This window comes from Balaenoptera ricei, chromosome 4 (assembly GCF_028023285.1).
Source record: "Balaenoptera ricei isolate mBalRic1 chromosome 4, mBalRic1.hap2, whole genome shotgun sequence".
Lineage (NCBI taxonomy): Eukaryota > Metazoa > Chordata > Mammalia > Artiodactyla > Balaenopteridae > Balaenoptera > Balaenoptera ricei.
The window spans coordinates 150,205,577-150,228,450 of NC_082642.1; the positions used below are offsets into that span (position 1 = coordinate 150,205,577).

A 22,874-nucleotide genomic window follows, 5' to 3' on the forward strand; every position below is an offset into this window, starting at 1 on the left:
TGAATCACTTCCATTTAAAAAAATCAAACCCATCTTCATTTGATGAAGATTTCCTAGTATTGATATCCTTAAAAACACCCCACATGGGACTTCCCTGGTGGTCCAGTGGTTAAGACTCTGCCCTTCCAATGCAGGGGAAGCGGGTTCAATCCCTGGTCGGGGAACCAAGATCCCACAAGCCGCGCGGCCAAAAAAAAAAAAAAACCCATAAAACAAAAAAAACACCCCACAAACTCTTAATTTTGATAACTAAGATTATCAGGCATTATCAAAATGTTTAACATAATGGCACCACCGTAGGAGTAAAGATGCAGCCTGTCAAGGTGATCTGTAATTTCCATAATGCCAGGTTAAAAACGAAGCAAACTCTTCCATGTATCCTATAGTTTCTCATTCAGAAACAAGCAAGACTGCCTGGGTGTGATTCCTGTCCTGCCACTTGCTAGCTACATCCTTAGGCATGAACTAACCTTTCTATCCTTCAGTTTCTTTACCTGTGACATAGGGATAATATAGTACTTAACTTTCACAGGGCTGTTTTAATATTTAAATAAATTAATACCTATAAAGCACTGGGAACACTGTTTGGCATGTTCAATGTAAGTTAGCTGCTATTATTATTAATTATTATTATCAGTATTAAAGAACTTAATGACGAGAATACAAGGTAAATTTCAAGCCAGAAACTCAAGTCAGTAGAAAAAAAGGATATAAAGATACTTTCCCTGTTGTACATTTGACAAATTCCAAACTTCATCATTAAGGAAAGCCACCGTCGCTCCCTTGAGGAAAAGGCAGTGGCTATCTGGAGGATCCAACTTGGATAGAATGCACAAAGAATAATCAGTTGCTGTGAGTTTAATAGCAGAAGAATGATTGGTATCTTCAGCCAGAAAAGCTTTTACACAAATTAAATAATACCCAAATCACAAATAATCAGCACACACAAACTTTAATAATAATATGTATACTATACCATTTTCTTTTCGAATGCATTGTCCAAAATGATGAAACAGCAAGGTCAAATGCAAGGCCAATCTAGAGGTGATGAAGCGGTAGTAGGTATATGTGTGCGGGGGTGTGTGTATGTGAGAGAGAGATATTTCTCGTTGCTACTCACCAGTCATCTTCATGAGGAAGTTGGAAAATTGGTGAAGATTGGTACATGAGAATTACGGTATTTGCATATCAACCATGATAAAAATACTTGAATTGAGTTTTGTTGAGAAATGTAACTTTGGAAGACAATGTGTGTATATATATACACACACACACACATATAGTAAATTATAATTTGAATAATTAGGACATTGTCATAATTTTATATAGAAATATTTTGTTAAGTATATGTCAACAAGAATGTTACTAAGGAAAAAAAATCTTATTTGAAACACTATTAAAAAATTCATAAGTCACTACTTCAAAACCACTAAATAAAAGATAAATGAACTCCTCTGCTAAGCACTATATTTCAACATTTGGCCAACAGCTAAAGTTAAAAAAAAAAAAAGCTACATTTCTTTAAAAATAGGATATAATTCAGAATTTATACAAATTTAGCCACACCTTGCTAAAAGACTTAGGCATTATTCTTTGTTAATTGCATCCTTTTGGTGTATCAGTAATGCTTTATTGTTTCTGATAATACCTGCAGGTTTTCTTCTGTTGTTACCCAGTGGCCTCCAACACCAAGAAGGGTGATGATATCATGTTTATGTGGTAGTAGTTGTAATTTTACAGTTGGTTCATCATCTTTATTATATAATCTCACTTACAAAGGAATTGTTTGAAGAGAGAGAGGGAGAGAGAGAGAAAATGTATTTTATAGTAATCTGATAAAAATTTATTCTTCAAACTAGTTCTCTTTACTTTTTAATATAGGAACAAGGAAGCATTTTGTATTCAGACACTTAAAATATATTTTTTGCATGAAAACTGGTCATACACTTTACTTTAGATTTAATTATAAGTGATATAACTAAAGATAAAAAGTCTATTTTAATTTGAAAATCAGGCAAGATAACATAGCACATAACTAAGTCTGATAATTCCAATTATAACATTGATAGCTTAATACTTTGGGAAAAGTTGACTTCTTTAAGAGTAAGGAACTCAGATTCAAGACAGTCATACTGGGACTTCCCTGGTGGCGCAGTGGTTAAGAATCCACCTGACAATTCAGGGGACACGGGTTTGAGCCCTGGTCTGGGAAGATCCCACGTGCCGCGGAGCAACTAAGCCCGTGTGCCACAACTACTGAGCCTGCGCTCTAGAGCCTGCGAGCCACAACTACTGAGCCCGCGCGCCTAGAGACCGTGCTCCATAACAAGAGAAGCCACCACAATGAGAAGCCCACGCACTGCAATCAAGAGTAGCCCCGGTTTGCCGCAACTAGAAAAAGCCGCGTGCAGCAACAAAGACGCAATGCAGCCAAAAAAAAAAAAAAGACAGTCACATTTTGACATAATTATTGAAATGTCCATTTGAAAAGTTAATGACGTATACATTCACTTCCACTGAAAGATTGTTCTGAGTTAATTTCGAATCTTGAAAATACTGGCTAAAAAGAAATACATATGGTTATAGTTGTATTCATTACAATTCTTAGGATAGAAGATAAATTCTAACAAAGTATAAACAGAATCCCTTTGCAGGCTTGTGAAACCTGTTCTTTAGGTGTGATGGCACTACCTAAGAGTGTGAAGATTAGGTGTTAAATAGATATTGGTTAAACTACAAAAGTTCAAGCAAGGTGAAAATGCAACAAAATTCTGTGCACTTTCCAAACAGGGACTGCAGAAGTCTACCATCCAATAGAGGGCAGCCATACATAGCAGAACTGACTAATTAAGCAGCTGGCTGAGACCTGAACTAATCCAGGAACCACTGAGGAGATCATGTCTGCAGATTTCTTGTAGAGATACTTAAAGTCCAATGCCTACACTTTAAAAGGCAAGCATGTTCTCTCTTCCAGACAGTGCTTACAATGGGAATAAAATGAAGAAGTGCCAATTTAAATAGAAAAGTTCAAAAATAAAAAAACCCTAAATATCAATTTAATAATATATAAATAATTATTTCCTGGTTATATATTTTTTTCCCAGGAATTCTCCCATCACAATATAAAAACTACAGAGACTACTGATTTAGTAAAGTACCCACCTCCAGCATCTAGGACAATATCTACTCCAAGGCCACCTGTTTCTTCTAAACAGCTTTCAGCAACCTGGGCTTTTCCATTGGACACATCGATCACTCGGGCTGTAAAGGACAGGAAGTCAGGCAATCTGTATGTGATCAACACAACTCAGAGAAGAAGAGATAGAAAAGCAAATATCTCTTCTCTGAAATGAATTAAATGGTTGAAGCAATTACTGAATCAAATTATACTTTTTCTCATCTAACCAGTATTGCTAAGGATCAATTTAAATGAAGGAACTGGTATATTCAATAAAATAAAAATATGAGCATTTTATGGATAATGTGTCCCAACGTTGGTCTGTTGACATAGAGGATTGTTCTTTACAGCTAAAGGATATTTTGCCAGAACTGAGAATCTCTAAACCACAGAGGTACATATATATGAAGATGTGGACTGAAAGATTAAGCAATTTCTTAAGTATGTTCAGATTTAATAGAGTTTAGAACTAAAAAGTGCAAAGATATATTTATGTGATTTGGTACTTCTCTGTTAGAGGCTGTTTTAACCTTTCTCAGTCATAGGAATCCCAGCCCACACCCGCATCTCCCGACTCTGCCCTCCAAAACAAAAAAAAATATCCCGAAGATGAAAAAAAACCCAGGATTATTTTAAGCAGGGTTAGTAAAAATAAACTAATTTTAACTGGTTGCTTTAATGTATTAATAGAACAAGCCAGTGAGAGAACTAAAAAAAAAATCTCAATTTGAATTGGCAAACGAAGACACATGTTTATATTTCATTTTTGTATCTTTTAACACCTTCTCAGTAAAGAGAATTCCTCTCAGAGATTCTCAGATTGGAGGTGTAGTGCAGTAGTGACTGAAGTCTCAGGGGATGGAGGTGAGGGTGGGGGGACTCGAGGAAAAGGGGGCTGAAGCACCTAAGAAGGGCAGGGTTAACCAAGAGGAAACTGCTCCCTCCAACAATATTATTCATGCTCCCCCCAACAATACTATTCATGCTCCCCACCCCTTCCATTTTCAATCTCTCTTTTTCCTTTTTTTTCTTATTCTCCTCCTTTCTCCAGCCCCTGTTTTAACCTTCCTTCCATTTCTTGGTTATCTCTGCCAGAAGCATAACATAACCATGGAAATAACACAGGCTTTACTATTAGGCAGGCTTGGGTTCAAATTCCATTCCAGGCCTAGTGGTACATCTAGTGGTACATCCTTGGACAAGCTAAATTCTGAAATGCTGTTTCCCAGTTAGTTGACACAGGGTTGTTGAGGATTTAAGGAACTATCATCCATATTAACCCTCAATGAACCTTACTTTCCTTCCTGCCTGCCCTTCACTTACACTCTGCTCTTCTTTTCTCTTCATCTGTTAAACTCCAATATTAATTCTGTTAACTCCAGTCTATAAAATTCCATTCCTATCTTTCTTCTCTTCTTTTTCATTTTTTCAATCTCTATTTTCTTTCTCCTTTCCATATTCATCGCTATTCGTACAGGTTCAATCTTTTCAAGAGCTCCCCAGCCTCTACCATGTCCTATTTATCCTAAACTATATCTGACCTGGGTTTCTGTGTAAGTGGCTCATCTCCCTTCCTAGTGTATCACAGGAAACAGACAACTTTAGAGGTATATCACTGGGTAAAAGAGGTTGAGAAACATAAAAAGTGATGCAAAAATATATTGATTTATTGACTAAAACCAAAGAGGCATCAGGTGTTTCTCAACTGTGTCAAAGTTCACCTAATTCAAACTTGGGTGAGTTGGTAACAATGAGGCAAAGAAGAAAAAACACTGAAAAATGTAGGTTTAAAAAACAAATCATTAAAATTTAAACTATAACTTATGTAAACTTGGACTTAGCACAGATACTAAGTGCATTTTTTAAATGACATGCATTTGGCATTTTGCAGTCTGTTTTACAAGTGCAGTTTTTAAGGTGATATCTCTTCAAAATTTTATGTTTTAAAGTCTGTGTTGAGTACTATTACCCACCCATAGAAGGCCTAAATCTTTCAAGACACTGCTTGTCTTCAAGGCTGCACGCTGTTGAAATCACTTTGGCTCCTCTATGGTGTGCTAACTGAATAGCTATTGTTCCAAGTGCCTGTGTGGAAAAAAATACACGATGGTGTTACAGATATAGGTCAGAGGCCGTATCTAATTCATTTTATAGGTTGGTTAATAAAGTGTAATAGTTTAGTGCTACTTCAGTATATTTTAAAATGTCTGATAGAAAAAGAAAAAAATACGGATAAGTTTAGAAGTGGAAACATTTGATACACTCTTCCTCAAGAGGGGTGGTGGAAAAGCTATGTGTGCCACAGGCTCTCAGCCAGTCTGACTGCAAGCAGCACACAATTTCAAGGACAGAGGCCGAATTCAGAACACGGCCTTGGAATGAGAAAAATGAGCCATTAAGGGCCTTGTCAGCATAATGTACTACGCTAATTATATAATATCAATACATATGCAAGTCCAGCAACCTCAACTTCAAAAGTTCCATCCTTTTGCTGACCTGTGGAGTAAGTTCAGGGAAACACTACTATCCTGATGTAGGACGTAAGGATGAAGCCAATGCTGAAGACAGTTATGCCTTTTTTTCAATGAAAAGCAGGGGAAAAAGCATTTTCATCAACAGCCAGTTAGAAAATAAAACTATAAAATCACCCCAAGTTTTGTGACATTTTTAGATTATAATTATATTTTATGTAATCTCTTTTAGTATCTTGAACTATATTTTGAAGATGCATGTAATATGTTTAAATTAGCACAGTTTTGATCTTGTGTGATCTATCTATAAATGCAACACCTTAATCACATAAGTGTTAAGTATGAGGGAGATGACACAAAATTGGCAGGGAGTCCTGGGGTCTGTCTTCAAAGACTATGAGCTCTTTCAGGTTTTGTGTAACAGACATGAATAAAAATGGCTTGTCTGCTTTTTTAAAGTACTAGCAGATTCAAAGTAATAAGAAACTAAACACAGTAATGCTAACTTTTATCTCCTTGATAAAAGCTGCTTATTTTAGAAAATGGGAGTTTGGTAAAAGTATCAGTGAATAAGCTAACTGGCAACAAATTATATTAGCAAATGGATGGCCCATTTCTCAATTCCCTAAGTTTATTTGTATTTTGGTTTGTTTCTTAACAAAACCATTAGCACCTACACTTGCTCCGTCCATTATCAGCACTGACTTTCCAGGAGAGAGATGAGAAAGATAATGCAGAGCTGTATAGGCTCGTACTCCATCCCGGATGGTTCCAGCGGCTTCTGTCCACGTAACTTTTTCTGGTTTGTGAACTATCACAAAGAACAAGAGGAAACAATCTGTTAGCAAGTCCCGTGAGACCTGCTTCCTGGATCTGTTTCCCTCCATCTCTGCTCCCACCATGGCCCTGGTCCAAGCCTACTTCTAGTATCTCTCACCTACATTACGGTTTCTCTGCTTCCATTCTTACCCATGCATACTCCACTTTCAGCATAGAAGTGTGTGTGTGTGTGTGTGTGTGTGTGTATTTTTTAAACGTTTTATTGTTAAAGTAAAACGTATGCAGAAAAGTACACGAAATAAAGTACAGCTGGATGAATAAATATAAAGCAAGTAACCACCATCCTGGTTGAGAGAGAGAGCACAGCCCTCACGCCAACAGCCTCGCCTCTCCAGCAGAGACGTTTTTGAAAAAATTGAGATATAATTGACATCAGAGGTCACCACCATTCTAATATATTTTCTAATTCACCTTCATAGTTTAATAACTCAAGTATCCATTCCTAAACAATATAATTTTGTTTTGCCTGTTTCTGAAATTTATCTAAATGCAATTGTACCACACACATTTTTTCTATCTTCTTTTTTTGCTGAACATCGTTTTGTAAGACACATCCTTTCTTGTTACATGTGGCTATAGTATAGTGCTTCCGTTTTTGATGTCTTATGGCAACATCTGATTTCATAGGATGGATTGGTTATCCACTCTCCAGTCAAGGAACATTTGTGTTTTTTCCCATTTTTGGTAGTTAAGCATTCTTAACTAAGAATGCTCTTGTATAAAAGTTACTCTTACACTGGTACACAGGTTTTCTCCAGGATATTTACTGAGGAATGGAAATCCCAGCTCCAGGATATATTACCTTCGACTTTATATTTCCAAAGTGGCTGTATGAATTTACTCTCCCACAGCTGCTGTTGTGAACATCCTTGTCAACCCTGGTATTATATATTTTTGCCCATCATATGGATGTGTAATGGTTTCTTACATGTGATTTTACTGATAATTTGCTTTCCCCTGGCTACTAATGAAGTTGAGTACCTTTCCGTGTTTGTTGGCCATATGGAATTCCCTTTGTGAAGTGACTGTTCAAGTGTTCTATCAATTTTTCTATTGTTGTTGACTTTTTCTTATTGATTTGTAAAAATTCTTAATATATTCTAGATGAGTCATTTGCTTGTTTATGTGTTGTAATTATTTTCAACTTTATGGCTTCTCTTTTCAATCTCTTTAGTGGTGTCTTTGAAAAACAGAAGTGTCAGAATGATCTTTTAAAAACATAAATAACATCCTAACACTTCTTTGTTTAAAATTCATCAATGGCTTTCTATTGCACTTGGAACAAAATGCAAACTCCTAGTATACTGTAATTTAAGCCATATTAGCTTTATATTTTCTGACCATTATGCTGCTCTTTAATCTGTTTATTTAATTTTTATTTTGTTTTTATGTTGTACACTGAATGTGATTTTTTCACAGTATAGGCAATACTTTCTCATTTTACCTATAATCAAGTTTATAACACTTTCCATAGTCTTTACTGGGACTATTTTTCCTCTGATGTCAATAGACGCAGATGGGTTAGCATGGCCAGTCAGCATGGAATTTACCAACTAATTAGTGCCATCTAGTGGGGAAGCAAAGCATCCAAGCACATGATGAAAATGTTCAGACAGACAAGCAAGGCATTCAAAGAGTAAAACAGGGGATATCTCACACAGTACTTTATTCCTTACCAAACTCGAGATAGCTATTTTCCCACTTCTACTGATTATGAAATGGGGTTCAGGGTAATTAATTTGTCTGAGGCCACAAGTTTCAAAGTCTGACTTTAAAGCCCATCTACTCTAACAGTGCATGTTCAATCTATATAAAATTTATTTATATGGAATTTTTTGGGAACATCTTTCATCATAAGGATTGGGACTACCCACATTTTCATTAGGAAATCAAAAATTCAGGGCTTAAAAAATTCTAACAGTAATAAAACTACATTTAAGATTGCAGAGGCTTTAAAATTACATGGTTGGACATGGTTTAACGTTGAGATCCTTGCTTTTGTGTTAGGTGGTACACAAGTGTTTATTATGTTATAAAAACTAAGAAAATAAATAGAAGAGAGCCATGTATGGATCAATAATAACAGTATGTCAGAGCCCAAGAATTACAATTTCAATTCTTTCTACCTCAGGTCCAAAGGAATAATGCTGAAAATGTGTGCCAATTTTTTAAAAATTTAACTTTTATTTTATATTGGAGTATAGTTTAGTCACAACATTGTGCTTGTTTCAGGTGTACGGCAAAGTGATCCAGTTATACATATACATATATCCATTCTTTTTCAAATTCTTTTCCCATATAGGTCACCACAGAATACTGAGTAGAGTTCCCTGTGCTATACAGTAGGTCTCTGTTGATCATCTACTTTGTATGTATCAACAGTAGTGTGTATATGTTAATCCGAAACGCCCAATTTATCTCCCCCCCAACTTTCCTCTTTGGTAACCATAAGTTTGTTTTCTAAGCCTGTGAGTCTGTTTCTGCTTTGTAAATAAGCTCATTTGTATCATTTTTTTAGATTCCACATATAAGTGACATCATATGATATTTGTCTTTCTCTGTCTGACTTACTTCACTTAGTATGATTATCGCTAGGTCCATCCATGTTGCTGCAAATGGCATTATTTCCTTCTTTTTTTATGGCTGAGTAATATTCCACTGTATATATGTATCCCACCTTCTTTATCCATTCCTCTGTCGATGGACATTTAGGTTGCTTCCATGTCTTGGCTACTGTAAATAGTGCTGCAATGAACATTGGGGTGCATGTATCTTTTTGAATTATGGTTTTCTCCAGATTATGCCCAGGAGTGGGATTGCTAGATCATATGGTATTTCTATTTTTAGTTTTTAAGGAACCTCCATATTGTTCTCCATACTGGTTGCACCAATTTACATTCCCACCAACAGTGTAGGAGGATTCCCTTTTCTCCACACCCTCTCCAGCATTTATTGTTTGTAGATTTTCTGATGATGGCCATTCTGACCGGTGTGAGGTGATACCTCATTGTAGTTTTGATTTGTATTTCTCTAATAGGTAACCATGTTGAACATATTTTCATGTGCTTTTTGGCTATCTGTATGTCTTCTTTGGAGAAATGTCTATTTAGATCTTCTGCCCATTTTTTGATTGGGTTGTTTCTTTGACATTGAGCTGCATGAGCTGTTTGTATGAAAAATAAAATCAGAATGGCTTGAGAACTGAAAGCACAAAAGAGCTGGAAGAATTACTCAACTTTTTACCTTTGTCCTCAATATTCTGAAACAAGATTAATAAGACATCTTTTGGGAGTTGTTTGGAGACTGGTTCTTTGGTTTGGTAAAAGAGCTGACTTACTAGAAGGTGACTGAGTTGTGAGCTTTTATTTAAAAAAATCATCAAATAATTAATAGGAACTAAAATAGTCGTGGTGAACTAAATTATTTCTCCCTGCAAATCTTCAGGGAACATACTGAAATTATTTTCTCTTTCATAGAATGTTAGAGCTACAGCAGAGATTAGAGGTTATCTAGTTTGGCATCCTTGTTTATAAACAAAGTAAAGTGTGCCCGGGTCTTGACTAAAGGTCACGCAGTTAGTGGTCATTCTTCTTTTTTTTTAATTTGACCTAGTTGATTTACAATGTTTCAGGTGTTAGTGGTCATTCTTAAAGTACTTCTTTTAAAGAAACATTCTGTTGTGTTTCCCTTCTCAAGGAATATCTATCAATAGAATTGCTTCCTCTGTATATGTTGGTGGATTTGGGGACTATAATCCTCCTGATTTGTAGGAAAATAAAAGGTCATTTGTGTGGTTCTCTTGTCTTAGATTAAGCTTTATAGCTAGAAAATTTTGATGTTCCAGTTTGCTGTTCTTCTTCTGGTCCATCTTATAATCCTCCAGTGTTCAGCAATGCTTAAAGAAATGGATCTTTTTTTTTTCTTGGTTTGTTTTTTCAAGAGTTAACTTTCTATAACAATTTAGTTTACTTTGTCAAAACTTAAGCCTAGGAATCCAAACTAAAGGTTTTAGTTGACTCCATATTTATAAGGTTCTCAAAAGAACAGGGACAATAAGGGCCCAAGGGGGACTTCCCTGGTGGTCCACTGGTTAAGAATCTGCCTTCCAATGCAGGGGACGCAGGTTCAATCCCCGGTCAGGGAACTAAGATCCCACATGCCACGGGGCAACTAAGCCCAAATACTGCAACAACTGAGCCCGCATGCCACAACTAGAGAGAAGCCCACATTCCACAACTAGAGAGGAGTCCGCGCAACGCAACAAAAGATCCCACGAGCCACAACTAAGACCTGATGCAGCCAAAAATAAATAAATAAATAAATATTTTTTTTTAAAAAAAAGGGCCCAAGGAAATTCTGGGATTAAAAATAGTAGAGTTTCCCATAAAAGAGACAGCAGCCGTCCTCAATTTTCAAACTGCATTATATCAAAATAGTCATGGATCAGAGATTTGCACTGCATGGTACTTGGAAGTGAGTTTTATCTTTCAAAGGAAGATACATAGTTGGCTCCATATGTAGGCTTAATATATATATAAATAAGCACAGGCCTCAGATTTCTGGAAAACTGTCTTTTAAAGTTAATTTTTAAGGGACTTCCCTGGTTGCGCAGTGGTTAGGAATCCACCTGCCAATGAAGGGGACGTGGGTTCGAGCCCTGGTCCGGGAAGATCCCACATGCCGCGGAGCAACTAAGCCCGTGCGCCACAACTACTGAGCCTGCGCTCTAAAGCCCGCGAGCCACAACTACTGAGCCTGCACGCCACAACTACTGAAGCCTGTGTGCCTAGAGCCCGTGCTCTGCAACAAGAGAAGCCACCGCAATGAGAAGCCTGCGCACCGCAACGAAGAGTAGCCTCCGCTCGCCCCAAATAGAGAAAGCCTGCGCGCAGCAATGAAGACCCAATGCACCCAATAAATAAATAAATAAATGAATGAATAAAATTTAATAAAAAAATTAATTTTTAATAAACAAGAAGGTATTAACTTGGAAATTTTAGACATAGTAAATGTCATTAATTTAAATATAAATTACTTAACAATTTATAATTTCAAAAATGAAATGCCAAAGATTTCCTAGCCTAGTTCAAGTTACTATATAGACTCAAATGTACAAATTTACTATTTTTAATAGTCCAAAATCCAAATTGGCCCACATGGTCTGATTAGCATTTATATCATTCAAGAAAGAACTTAGGAAAAATTTTAATAAAATATTTCAAGAACACAAAAGAATGTATGATGACCTATAGATAAGATATGAAGAATAACATGAATCCCAGCATAAGGAATAGCCAACTGGCAGTACCACTGTAGTCCCGTGGATCTACTCTGATCACATCCTCTTTCCTTGCCCACAAAGGTAACTTCCACATGACTTTTCATCCCTACCTGTTTCTTATATCCTTAAATAACACATGCGTAATTAAACTTTGTATGTTTTTGAACTTCATAGAAATAAAATGGAATCACACTGTTCGTATCCTTCTGCAATTTGCTTGCTTTTTTCACTCAGCACAGTTTGTGAGGTTCAACCATCTTGATATGTTTGACTGTTATTTATTCATTTTCACTGATGAGTTAATTAGAAATATCTTTAGTTATCCATTTTCCCATGATGAACATCTGGGCTGTTTCTCTTTTTATTCCACAATTACAAACCATGCTACTATGAACTCTTGTGCATGTTCTACTGGTACACATCAAGCTTCTCTGGTATATGAAAGTACCAGTGGAATTACTAGGTCTGAGGTGTTAATACATCATTACCTTTATTAGCTCATGCTAAGTTATTTTCTAATGCATTTGTACTAATTTACACTCCCAGTGCATAAAAGGTTCTACTGCTCCACATCCTTGCCAACACTTGGGATGGTCAAACTTTATAACTGTCAGTCTCATGGATGCATAACGGTATCTCTAAGTGCTTTTAATTTGCTTTCCCCTGATTACTAAGGAGATGCAGCATCTTTTCACTATAGTTTCATGAAGAGTGTCTGTGTTTATACATTTATTCATTTAAATTTAAATATTTAAGAAGTAAATTACTGTAAGAAAATTTTTAAATTAACATTTAAGTTACATTGAATACTGGTCAAAAGATATTAGCAACAGAAACAAGAATAAGTGTTTTTGAGTCTTTCCTGACATCTAGACATGTATTGTCTAGATTTTATACATTTAAAAATTTCAATTAATAACCAAGAATAAGAAGCAAAAAATTCTGGTTAGTGATATAATTTCAGAGCCAAGGGAGAAATGGCTTTTCAAACCTCTTACCGTGAGCAGTGTAAGGGAAACTTAAAGGTCTAAATACTGTTTAGTTTGAAAATGAATTTTATGGATACAAAATATAAGCTAGAAGTAGTCATATAACCACCCGATAGTTATTTCCTAGGTACACTCACAGCAGATGCAAATAAATCATACTGTTACTAAAAACCACATACGTCTGTGAAATAAGGCTTACGTGAGTTCCAAAACACTGGACTACCACATACCCAAGTAATGCTCATGTACTCGAACAGCTTCACAAAGTCCAGGGTCTTCAGAATCCAGGGGTAAAATTCCTGAAAATTAAAACGAGAAACTTAAGGGACACAAACCAAAAATGAATTCACCCCTAATGAGATGCCAGTAAGCATTAGTCTAAATTTTCCTCAGTGGAATTTTGAGGAAGGTTCCAGTAATAGTGTGGAGAAGGGAGAGATTTCAGAAATAAGGAAGGGAAGTAGTTTATTTTCTGATACGAACACTATAATACCTGTACTACCTTTCTTTTTCTTCCTCTTCTTTCACCTCTGAGTGATGATAAAGACGATGGCTGATGTACAGAACAAAGTCAGAGTCCTGGGGGCATCTGTGCTCATCATTAAAATTGTCCCTGATTCACGGCTCCCTTCCCAGAGTTTGGTTCTATAGGATAGTGAGGTATGCTTCCAATAAAATCCCATTTTCCCCTGAGCTACTCTGATTTTATTTTTGGTCTCTTACAAAAAGGATCTTGAATAATACAATGTCACTGACTTCTTGGGCAGATAATAAAGATAAGACAGAAATAATAAATTCTCAAAGAAAATACCCAAGTCAAAGGCAATTGTGTTAAAAGCTGATGAAAACTTTCCTATAAATTTATTTTTAACAGCTTCAAGCATGCTGTAAAGCTATACATTTTCTAAGTCTATATGATTATTTTCCTATGAAGATTTTCTACAGAGAAATGGCAATTTCAAAGACTACTACTAAATGCATACTTTATATTTGTTTGTGTGAATGTCTAGGACACAAGTATAAATATATATTTTTGCAAAATGGTATTAACTATGGATTAAAAAAAAAACCAATAAATTAAATGTCTCCAGTAAATTTTTAGTTTTACAAGGGTAGTAAGGGAGCAGCTCTATACAATTCAAGTCGGATGTGGAGAGAAGAGCTTCTATAAAGCCAAGTCAGTCAGTAGTCTTCAAGCAGATGGATTGTGACTTTTCTTTTCTCTGGAGTCTTCAGTCTAACTATAGACCAGGGTCCTGTCAGTGAAGGGCTGCACCAAGGACAGCAACAACTATGGTCATCTTTCTATCATATCTACAGCCAGATATTGAAAAGTTTTAAATGTTCTGCTATTGCGATCAAAATCCCAATTCTCTTCATCAATGGATATTTGAGAGTAAATTCCAAAACTTAGGTAAGTACTTGTATATGAAGCAAGGTCACACTAAGCATCAGCAATTGTATAGAAAAAAAAAAAAAAGAAACAACAGTAAGACAGAGGACTTGAAATAGGACTAGGACCTATAACTTACCAGCTACTTCATCACCTGGTTGAAAGAATGATACCTTGCTTCCAACTAAAGAGTGGAGAAAATTAATAATCATTATTTTGAGGTTATTAAATATAACTGAACGATTAAAATAAATTTTAAAAGCCATGGATTAATAAAAAGTCACTAACTCAGAGAAAAAGTCAAGAACTTCTAGGACATTTTGATAGTCTGTAAGGACAGTAGGACAGAACATGTCAAATCTGGATTCTCTACAATATCTGGGCCATGTGGTTGTTGACACCGTAGAGCAGGATGTCTCTCCGTTCAGCTAAGGATGAAGGAATAAAGGAAAATAATCCACTCCACAGCTCTTATGATGATTATACTGGATATACTGGGTTCCACCCCTCCTGAGGCTAGTCCAATCTGTCATTGTTTGAGTTGTAAAATCTCTGACACACAATGGGAATTCTGGTTAGAGTCACATATGAGCTACTTTGATTTGCGATTATGGAAATAAGTTCAGAATGGTGCCAAGAAATTTTGGGGACTATACAGAAGTGATAGTTACATTTTCTCTTTGTGTGTAGAGAAAAGTCCTCCACCATCAGTCAATTCTTTAGAATATTTTTGTTCAAATAGTTACAAAAGGAAATGGGAGGAAAAAACCCAAACCTCATTGAATGCCTACTTGTGCCCAGAATTTTAGCGTGTTATCACATTTAATCTTCATGGCATACCCATTAAGTACCTATTATTACTCCTATTTAACAGACAAGGAAACTGAGGTGCAGCAGTGAAGTAAGGTAGAGCCTGAAATCTGGAAGTGGCGCCTCAGGCTGGCTCTGTCTGCAAAAGGGCCCCAGTTTGCTGCTTCTTTGGATCTCTTCTGTACCGTTATCCCCCAATATTTTTGGCTTCTGTACTTTTCTTTTTCCCTCCTGCTGAGGATTCTTGTCTACCTGAAATCACCCTGATCCTTTTTTCTTGGCTTCCTTCGTACTCCTCTTAATTGTCCTTCAAACAGTGGCATTGCCAAAGGTTCCATGCTGTCTGTCTCCTTCATTTTGACTCTCTCCCTGGATGAACTCATCACCCTTCTATAGTTTCAAACACAACCTATAAGTTGACAACTTTCGAATGTAACCAGAATCTTGTAAGTCATTTCCTGCTTTTACCTGTTTTTAATTTCCCTGTTCCAGTCAATTATTAAGTTCTGCTGGCTTTACTTTCTCAGTATTTCTTGAATACATTCACTACCTCTGCCGCCACTGCCTAGGTTATGGACTTTGTCATTTTTTCTTTAAATTAATTATTTATTTTTGGCTGCACTGGTCTTCGTTGCTGCGCACAGGCTTTCTCTAGTTGTGGGGAGCGGGGACCACTATTCGTTGCGGTGCGCGGGCTTCTCATTGCGATGGCTTCTCTTGTTGCGGAGCATGGGCTCTAGACGCGCGGGCTTCAGTATTTGTGGCACGTGGGCTCAGTAGTTGTGGCATGCGGGCTCTAGAGCGGAGGCTCAGTAGCTGTGGCTCACGGGCTCAGTTGTTCCGTGACATGTGGGATCTTCCCAGACCAGGGCTCGAACCTGTGTCCTCTGCATTGGCAGGCGGATTCTTAACCACTGCGCCACCAGGGAAGCCCCATGCCGTTTCTTGCCTGTTGGTCTACTACCCAAACAGTAGTCTTGCCTACAGCCTGCTTTGCTTCAAATCCACCCTTCTTATGGCCACTCTAATACTCTCTCTACAACCCAATCTGAGATAGGAGGCTCATCATGGGTCTGGCCCTTGCCTACCCTCTTGTCTCATTTTTTGGGGAGGAAGGAATCAGTGTTCCTATCATCATGAAAAGATTCTGTTCAATATCTTTTATTCTATGATCTCTGAAGGAGAATTTTCTTGACACAGTGGTTTTTTTCTGTCAAGTACCTTGCCTATGACTCATGCCCAGAACTTAATTTTGCTCTAGTAACACCGAACTCCATAATTCTTACATACATCACATTATTACCTGCTTCCGCATCTTTGCTCATGCTATCTTCTCTGCTGAGTGTGATTCTTGGAGAAGAATTCTCCTCCTGCCCACCCCTTACTGTCTGGCTAACTTACTCCAAGAAGCCTTTCCTGTTTCTGCTGGCTGGTTAGGCACCTCTCCTTGGAGCTTTCAGAATGAATTTGCCTATACATGTTTGTTTGCCTCTCCCCTAGATTGTGAACTCTTGGAGGGCAGGGACTTTGTCTTATTTATCTTCACATTCCAAGCACTTTGCAAGTGCTCATGAAATGATGAATAAAAAAAATGAATGAATGAATGAATGAATAATTGATTCATCATCTTCTGGCTATTATAATTCTTATTTTTATTTTCGTACAATCCAAGCAGAAGAAAGGAGAGGGAATAAAATTATGATTTAGTTATGTTAGAAGATTACATTAAGAGTATCAGATGTATTATAGATTAAATTTACAGGTGAAATTCAAATAGTCTAACCCACATGATAATGCTCATTCATCCACTCACATATGCAAGAAGAGCAACCATAAAATGATTGATCATGAACTATTAGCAGAAAATATGAACACTACGTTTATTCAGAAACAAATTATTTCAAGTACTTAGGCTTACTGTTCTACATGTTAAGACCATTATTTACTAAAATTTTTCTTTATTTAAGGCAATCATAAAATGTTACTGGTTATTTCTCCCCAGAACCAATTTCAGATGAGCAAACTGTTTACCTTTTAAATACTCCATTTTAGGCATACTTTAAAAATTTAATGTGAATGTAGTTACTGACCATTATATAAATTTTGGCCCAAAGCCAACTTACACAAGTAATTTAGCTGGTCTGCAAACACCATAAAAAGGACAATACTGGTCATTCTATTCAATGTGATTACTCATGGATTTAAATACATAATCTCTAAATATTTACTAAACTGTAATAAGCTCTTCAATTATAAAATACCAATTTAGTTCTAGTTTTCTTTTTAATTAAAAAAAGGGAAAACACTTCTGCATAATTAACTTTTGTATTTGAAGAAGTGTGTATAATTTTATGTGTCAGTAAACCAATTAGCTACCATTTAATTTCTTTTACCTTAGAAAAGGAAAAGAGATACTTATATCTGTAAACTTACCATCTAACACAATTCCAGCAACTTCTCTCCCAACAGGAAAGAAATCCTTCTCCATCTTCATTTCTGCTAGAAGCTAAATAATGACAAAGGCTTGAATTTATTGTCAAGAATAAATCCGAACCTCTTTTCATACATGAGGAAAGCAAGAGCAAAAACCAAACCACATAAAAAGCAAATATGACTCCATTTTTGGCGTCAAGACAAAAAGCAAGTAACTTCACAAAACAGGTTCCTCTATAGAGTAGGAAACCAAGTTTGCTGAGGAATTAGTGGACATGTAGGGCTTAGGTATGAGTATTACCATTCAAATCACCATCAACATACTTTAACATCTTTATTCTGCCAAATATGAAGGGAAATTATAGCCAGAACAATTTTCAGTTGGCTAAACACTTTGTACCAGTCACCTCATTTGGGTGGGGTGGGTTTGATTGTTTCTCACAAGCTTTGGGTTAGGGAGTAGGTGAGAAGTAGTGATGGATATACACAGGGAAACTGCCACATAATCTCAGGCTGGAGTTTCTTCTTTTAAAGGATAAATTATTTATTTATTTATTTATTTTTCATTTGTTTATTTATTTATTTTGGGCTGTGTTGGGTCTTCGTTGCTGTGCACAGGCTTTCTCTAGTTGTGGCGAGTGGGGGCTACTCTTCATTGCGGTGCTCGGGCTTCTCATTGCGGCGGCTTCTCTTGTTGCGGAGCATGGGCTCTAGGCGCACAGGCTTCAGTAGCTGTGGTAGGCAGGCTCAGTAGTTGTGGTTCACGGGCTCTAGAGCACAGGCTCAGTAGTTGTGGCGCACGGGCTTAGTTGCTCCGCGGCATGTGGGATCTTCCGGGACCAGGGATCGAACCCATGTCCCCTGCACTGGCGGGAGGATTCTTAACCACTGACCACCAGGGAAGTCCAAATTATTTATTTTTGAGAGATTATTATGTTGTTAGATTCTGACCACATTCAGCACTTCATTTTTAAAGTGACAGAGTGTACATAGATAAGCCTGTAGTTTAAGCTTTTATACTTTTCTAAAAGTATAGAAGTTACTATACTTTTATAATAATACTAGAGATGCTGAACATTATTTGTAGATATGTTAGTATTTTAGGAACAGTAAGTAAAAAGAAATTGAAATAATTTTCTTGTATATTTCCCTTATTTTTCAATTCTTTGATCTCCTATACATACTTCATTGCCAGAAAAGTCTCTTTCTCAATGTGGAACTTTACCTTTTTTCTAAGATGTTCACATAACATTCTTACAGAAACATTCGGTGTTTTACAGTATTTATTTTTTATGCAGAGCTAAAATCATGGTTATGGCAATTGCACCCTGTTCTCCTTCACTTACCATAAGCATCTTCTCATATTTCTACAGTTTTCTAATCATTATGATTAATAGTTGTTGTAAAATCAAACTGATTTCACTGTAATTTACCATTTCTTTCTGTTAGACATGGAGATAATTTCCTAGACTGGCATTTGAATGGATTTTTTGTAGTTTTAAAAAGAACATCTTGGAAGGGCTGAACACAGAACTCTGCAGATAAGGAACAGTAGATTATTCTCAGTGAAATGACTTCAGGGCATCTCACTAATTCACTTCTCAAGTCATACTCATGTTACAGAATCGCCTAGTGGAAGCCTATACCTTTGTTCTGTAGTTTCCCTAAATGTGACTTTATTGAAGAAAACTTTTAGATCCCTAGAAATTATGCTGACATTATAAGCCAGTAAGTTAAGGGTCCAATAAAACTATAGTATTCATCTTTATAAAACTGAGTAAATGGGCCTGCTCTATTTATCATGGCACATTTAACCATACTTCATTTATTTACCATTTGAAGACTTTCCATGTACTTCGTGGTCAATAATGGAAGATTACTGTGGGGTGGTGTGAGGTGGTGTATGAGAGAGAGAGACAAAGAGAAATGACAAGAAGAATATGAACCCTATCAAGACATTGACTAGAAACATCTACAGACTAGAGACTTAATAAATTAATTTTAGGTTTCTAGTTTCTATTTTTACTATATTTAAACAGTCACTTCTTCCTTGATTATAGGCCTTAGTAATTATAAATTCTCAGCTTTTCACAATGTAAAGGAGTTTATAAAATATTTTCATATAATAATATGAAATGCATGACTTCAATTAGGCTAATAATTTACCTTAATATAGAAATATACAAATGAACATTTAATCTTTTTCCTAGCTGTTCTATTCTTCTAAGAATGATAATTTCTTCGTACTCAGAAGTCAGTTGTTATTACTATAATTTTTGTACGCTAAATATATTGTGAAACTCTCATTTGACTTTTGGCCAAAATAAAAGCACCAATACCTTTGTATTTATACCTTTGTATTTATCTGGCTCAGAGCACAAGCTTTAACTTGAAGCTTCACATAGTTATCCTCTGTAACAGGAAGATTTTCCTAGAATCAAATAATAAAACAATTACACATTCCTTTTAGAATATGCTTTCATGTCGCAAAAATTTTCACACATAATTGAACAAAATCAAACAGACTCCAAATCTTACACCTTACTTAACTGAAAAAGGTACAAGCAATTATCCTATAGTATATAATACAAAAGAATATAGGGAATTTGGGGGTAAAAATTTTAAAAAGCCTTAGTTAGGGTACATATTTTGAAAAGGTACTTAAGATACTGACACGGATATATGCGTAGGCAATGAACACAGGATAATGAAGTAGAGCAACAAATACTGTACCTCATTTTAATTTAAATAATCTCAAAGCATCAAACCTTCATGCAGGGATAGCCTTAAACACATAACATAATATATACACCGTAATGATTATGGAATTTTCTTAATGCTATAAATAAAGTTTGTTAGTGTCATTTGTTAATCTCTGCTTTATTTAACATCTGTCTTGGACATTTCAGCATGCCCCATGGCACTCTGGGGTCAAAATACAAACTTAATGGAACTTAATTATTCCTCATATTTCACAGCTAGATATAACTTCAAAGGCAAAGATATTTCAGACTCAGGTACTCAATGTCATCCACCAATGACACCAATAATTAAAATGCTTTCTTCAACCCCTGATATGCCCCAATATTAGATCAAAAGTTGGCTAGAACAGCTACTTGCACAGTGCCTCCTGTGTTCTATCAAAGGGATCACTGCGTTTAATTTGATATGAACACAATATTCTGGGATATCCCTTTTTAAAACTCAGATTTGATAATATTTGGTGATAACACGAATATATTCAACAATATCGATGAATTTGTGGATTTTACTCATGATTGTGTGAACCTGATGATGACTGCTCCTGAGAGCCAATCAAAACTCTTAGACCTTTCATCCTGACCCAATGGTAGAAGCCAAGCTGTCTGAGGTTTAGACTCCTAACTTAAATGATTTTGGAGCTGTAGAAAGATAACACAGAAAAACTGGATTGTGTTCATGAACCGGAAATTCTTATTACTACTATGAAATATACAGGCACTATGAAATACATATAGCACTTAGTTTTCGTCCCTAAATTTACAGTGGGATAATGACTCTGGCCTGCCACAAACCTTTCAATCAATCACCAATGTATGAAAATTCTACTATCTGTGCTTAAAGTGGTAAAAAACTGGAAACCATTTAAGGCTTAGTGAATGAGGTAACTTCGCACAGCTCAGAAGTTAGTGTGAAAAACAATGCTTTTCCACCTCTTTCATTTCCCAATATGAGAGAAAGTATTTTCTGAAATATGCCTACAATCTGAAAACTCACTTTACTGTGGTATTCAGAATAAATTGGGTTAATTTTGCAACACATAAGACTACTGAAGTTGTTCTGTTTTCCTAGTATCTTTTATGCCACCACCCTGAGGAACTAAAAACTCCTTTGTAGCAACTCTTTTAAAAAATATAGTTATACCACAATATGGACCACTGTTTTCACATAAGATTAAAGTAATTTATAGGGTTTCACTTAAGTAATTTTCACTCATTTAGTTCAACTCAAAATAATTTGTAACAGGCCATTTAAAACTGGGTCTGTCACATATGGAAAATACACTATCTTGTTTCATTTAATGATTAAACAATTTTTCTTACCCTTTCTTGGAACACAAATGTTATTTCTTCACTTGTAGAACTCTGTTGAAAATATAAGCCTTTCATAGTCACCTAAAAACAAAAAAAGAAAAAATATACATGAAATAAACTAATCAACAAAACGTCTTCCAGATCAAATGAAAGTAAAAATTGAAAAATAGTGCTGGCAAAGGATAAAATGACAACTCTAAGTGTTGTCTTCAAACGAATTCAGGTAATAGTTCTTGAAAGCAATTAAACAAGATAATATGCAACAATCTCTGGTACACATTTGAGAATGGGCTTATAGTTCAACCTTTCACACAAAGGTGAGCATGTGCTTAACTTCATTTTACTGTTCAATAAAAATTCTGAGATGTACTTGAAAAAATTTAAAAAACCTTATGCAGGCCAGAGGGCTCAATTTTCATAACCAAAGGTGTCATTGAAAGGGCTTTCAAAGTCTTAAAATAGACCATTAAAAAAGGAAAAAGTGGACAATGAAGACACATTGAAATTGTACCCCTAATTCCTCTGTATCAGTTTATAAGCCATTTAATGGAAGTATTTAAACCTGTATTCTGCAGACTTCTTGAAGCATCTCTAAGGATTCACAGCTGTTTCTTTAATTTTCATAGTAATTGCATGACAAGACTATTTTTTAAATGTAAATTTTATAGAAGTACTGTATAAAATACACATAGAAGGACTTCCCTGGCGGTCCAGTGGTTAAGACTCCATGCTTCCAATGCAGGGGGTGCAGGTTTGATCCCTGGTCGGGGAACTAAGATCCCACATGCTGCGTGGTACAGCCAAAAACCCAAACAAACAAGCAAAGGAAAACTTACCCAAAAAAAATTAACTAAAAAAAATGTACATAGAAAAGTTCACAGATCCTAAGTGTATAGCTTGCTGAATTTTACAAAGTGAATGTGGCCATGTCATAGCAGGAAATACATCTCTAGAACTCCAGAAGCTCCCTCGTTCCCCTTCTAGTCACTACCTTCCCCTCCTAAGGACACTCAATATCCGAGTTTTAAGAGCAGGTGAGTTTTGTCTGTTTTTTACTTTATATATGAAATCATGCTCCTTTATGTTTAGTTTCTTTCTCTCAGTGTTATGAATTTCACTCATGCTGTTGCCTGTAGTTGTATTATTTCATTCATTCTCATTGTTATATGGTATTCCATTGTATGAATAAATTATTATTATCCATTCCACTAAAGATAGACATTTGACTGTATCCAGTTAAGGCTTTTACAAATTATCCTGCTAAGAACATTCTTGTACATATTTTTTGGTGAAAGTAGTACAGTATTATTGAATTTATTTTATGGATGAGCAAACTGAGACTTAGAGGCTAAGGCACATACCTAGGGTCTCATAGCACCCCCTGGGCTAGAGCTGAGACAAATCAG

The 22,874-nt window shown here is 36.0% G+C and overlaps 1 protein-coding gene across 5 annotated transcripts in view; it reads right to left on the bottom strand.

Moving 5' to 3' along the window:
• The window catches only part of CRYZL1 (crystallin zeta like 1), a 32,972-nt gene that overhangs the window by 2,727 nt on the left and 7,371 nt on the right, over positions 1 to 22,874 (bottom strand). For 3 of the 5 annotated variants that reach the window (XM_059921475.1, XM_059921477.1, XM_059921476.1), the window contains 10 exons: positions 21,478 to 21,549; positions 19,749 to 19,826; positions 17,396 to 17,468; positions 14,292 to 14,336; positions 12,990 to 13,058; positions 6,327 to 6,460; positions 5,152 to 5,263; positions 3,163 to 3,261; positions 1,649 to 1,770; positions 713 to 818 (listed from right to left, as the gene is read on the bottom strand). In XM_059921475.1, coding sequence (XP_059777458.1) covers positions 713 to 818; positions 1,649 to 1,770; positions 3,163 to 3,261; positions 5,152 to 5,263; positions 6,327 to 6,460; positions 12,990 to 13,058; positions 14,292 to 14,336; positions 17,396 to 17,468; positions 19,749 to 19,826; positions 21,478 to 21,549 — 910 coding nt within the window. Of the gene's footprint in view, positions 1 to 712; positions 819 to 1,648; positions 1,771 to 1,909; positions 2,561 to 3,162; positions 3,262 to 5,151; positions 5,264 to 6,326; positions 6,461 to 12,989; positions 13,059 to 14,291; positions 14,337 to 17,395; positions 17,469 to 19,748; positions 19,827 to 21,477; positions 21,550 to 22,874 lie in introns of those variants that run through there. The other 2 variants (XM_059921479.1, XM_059921478.1) reach the window with 2 other exon arrangements.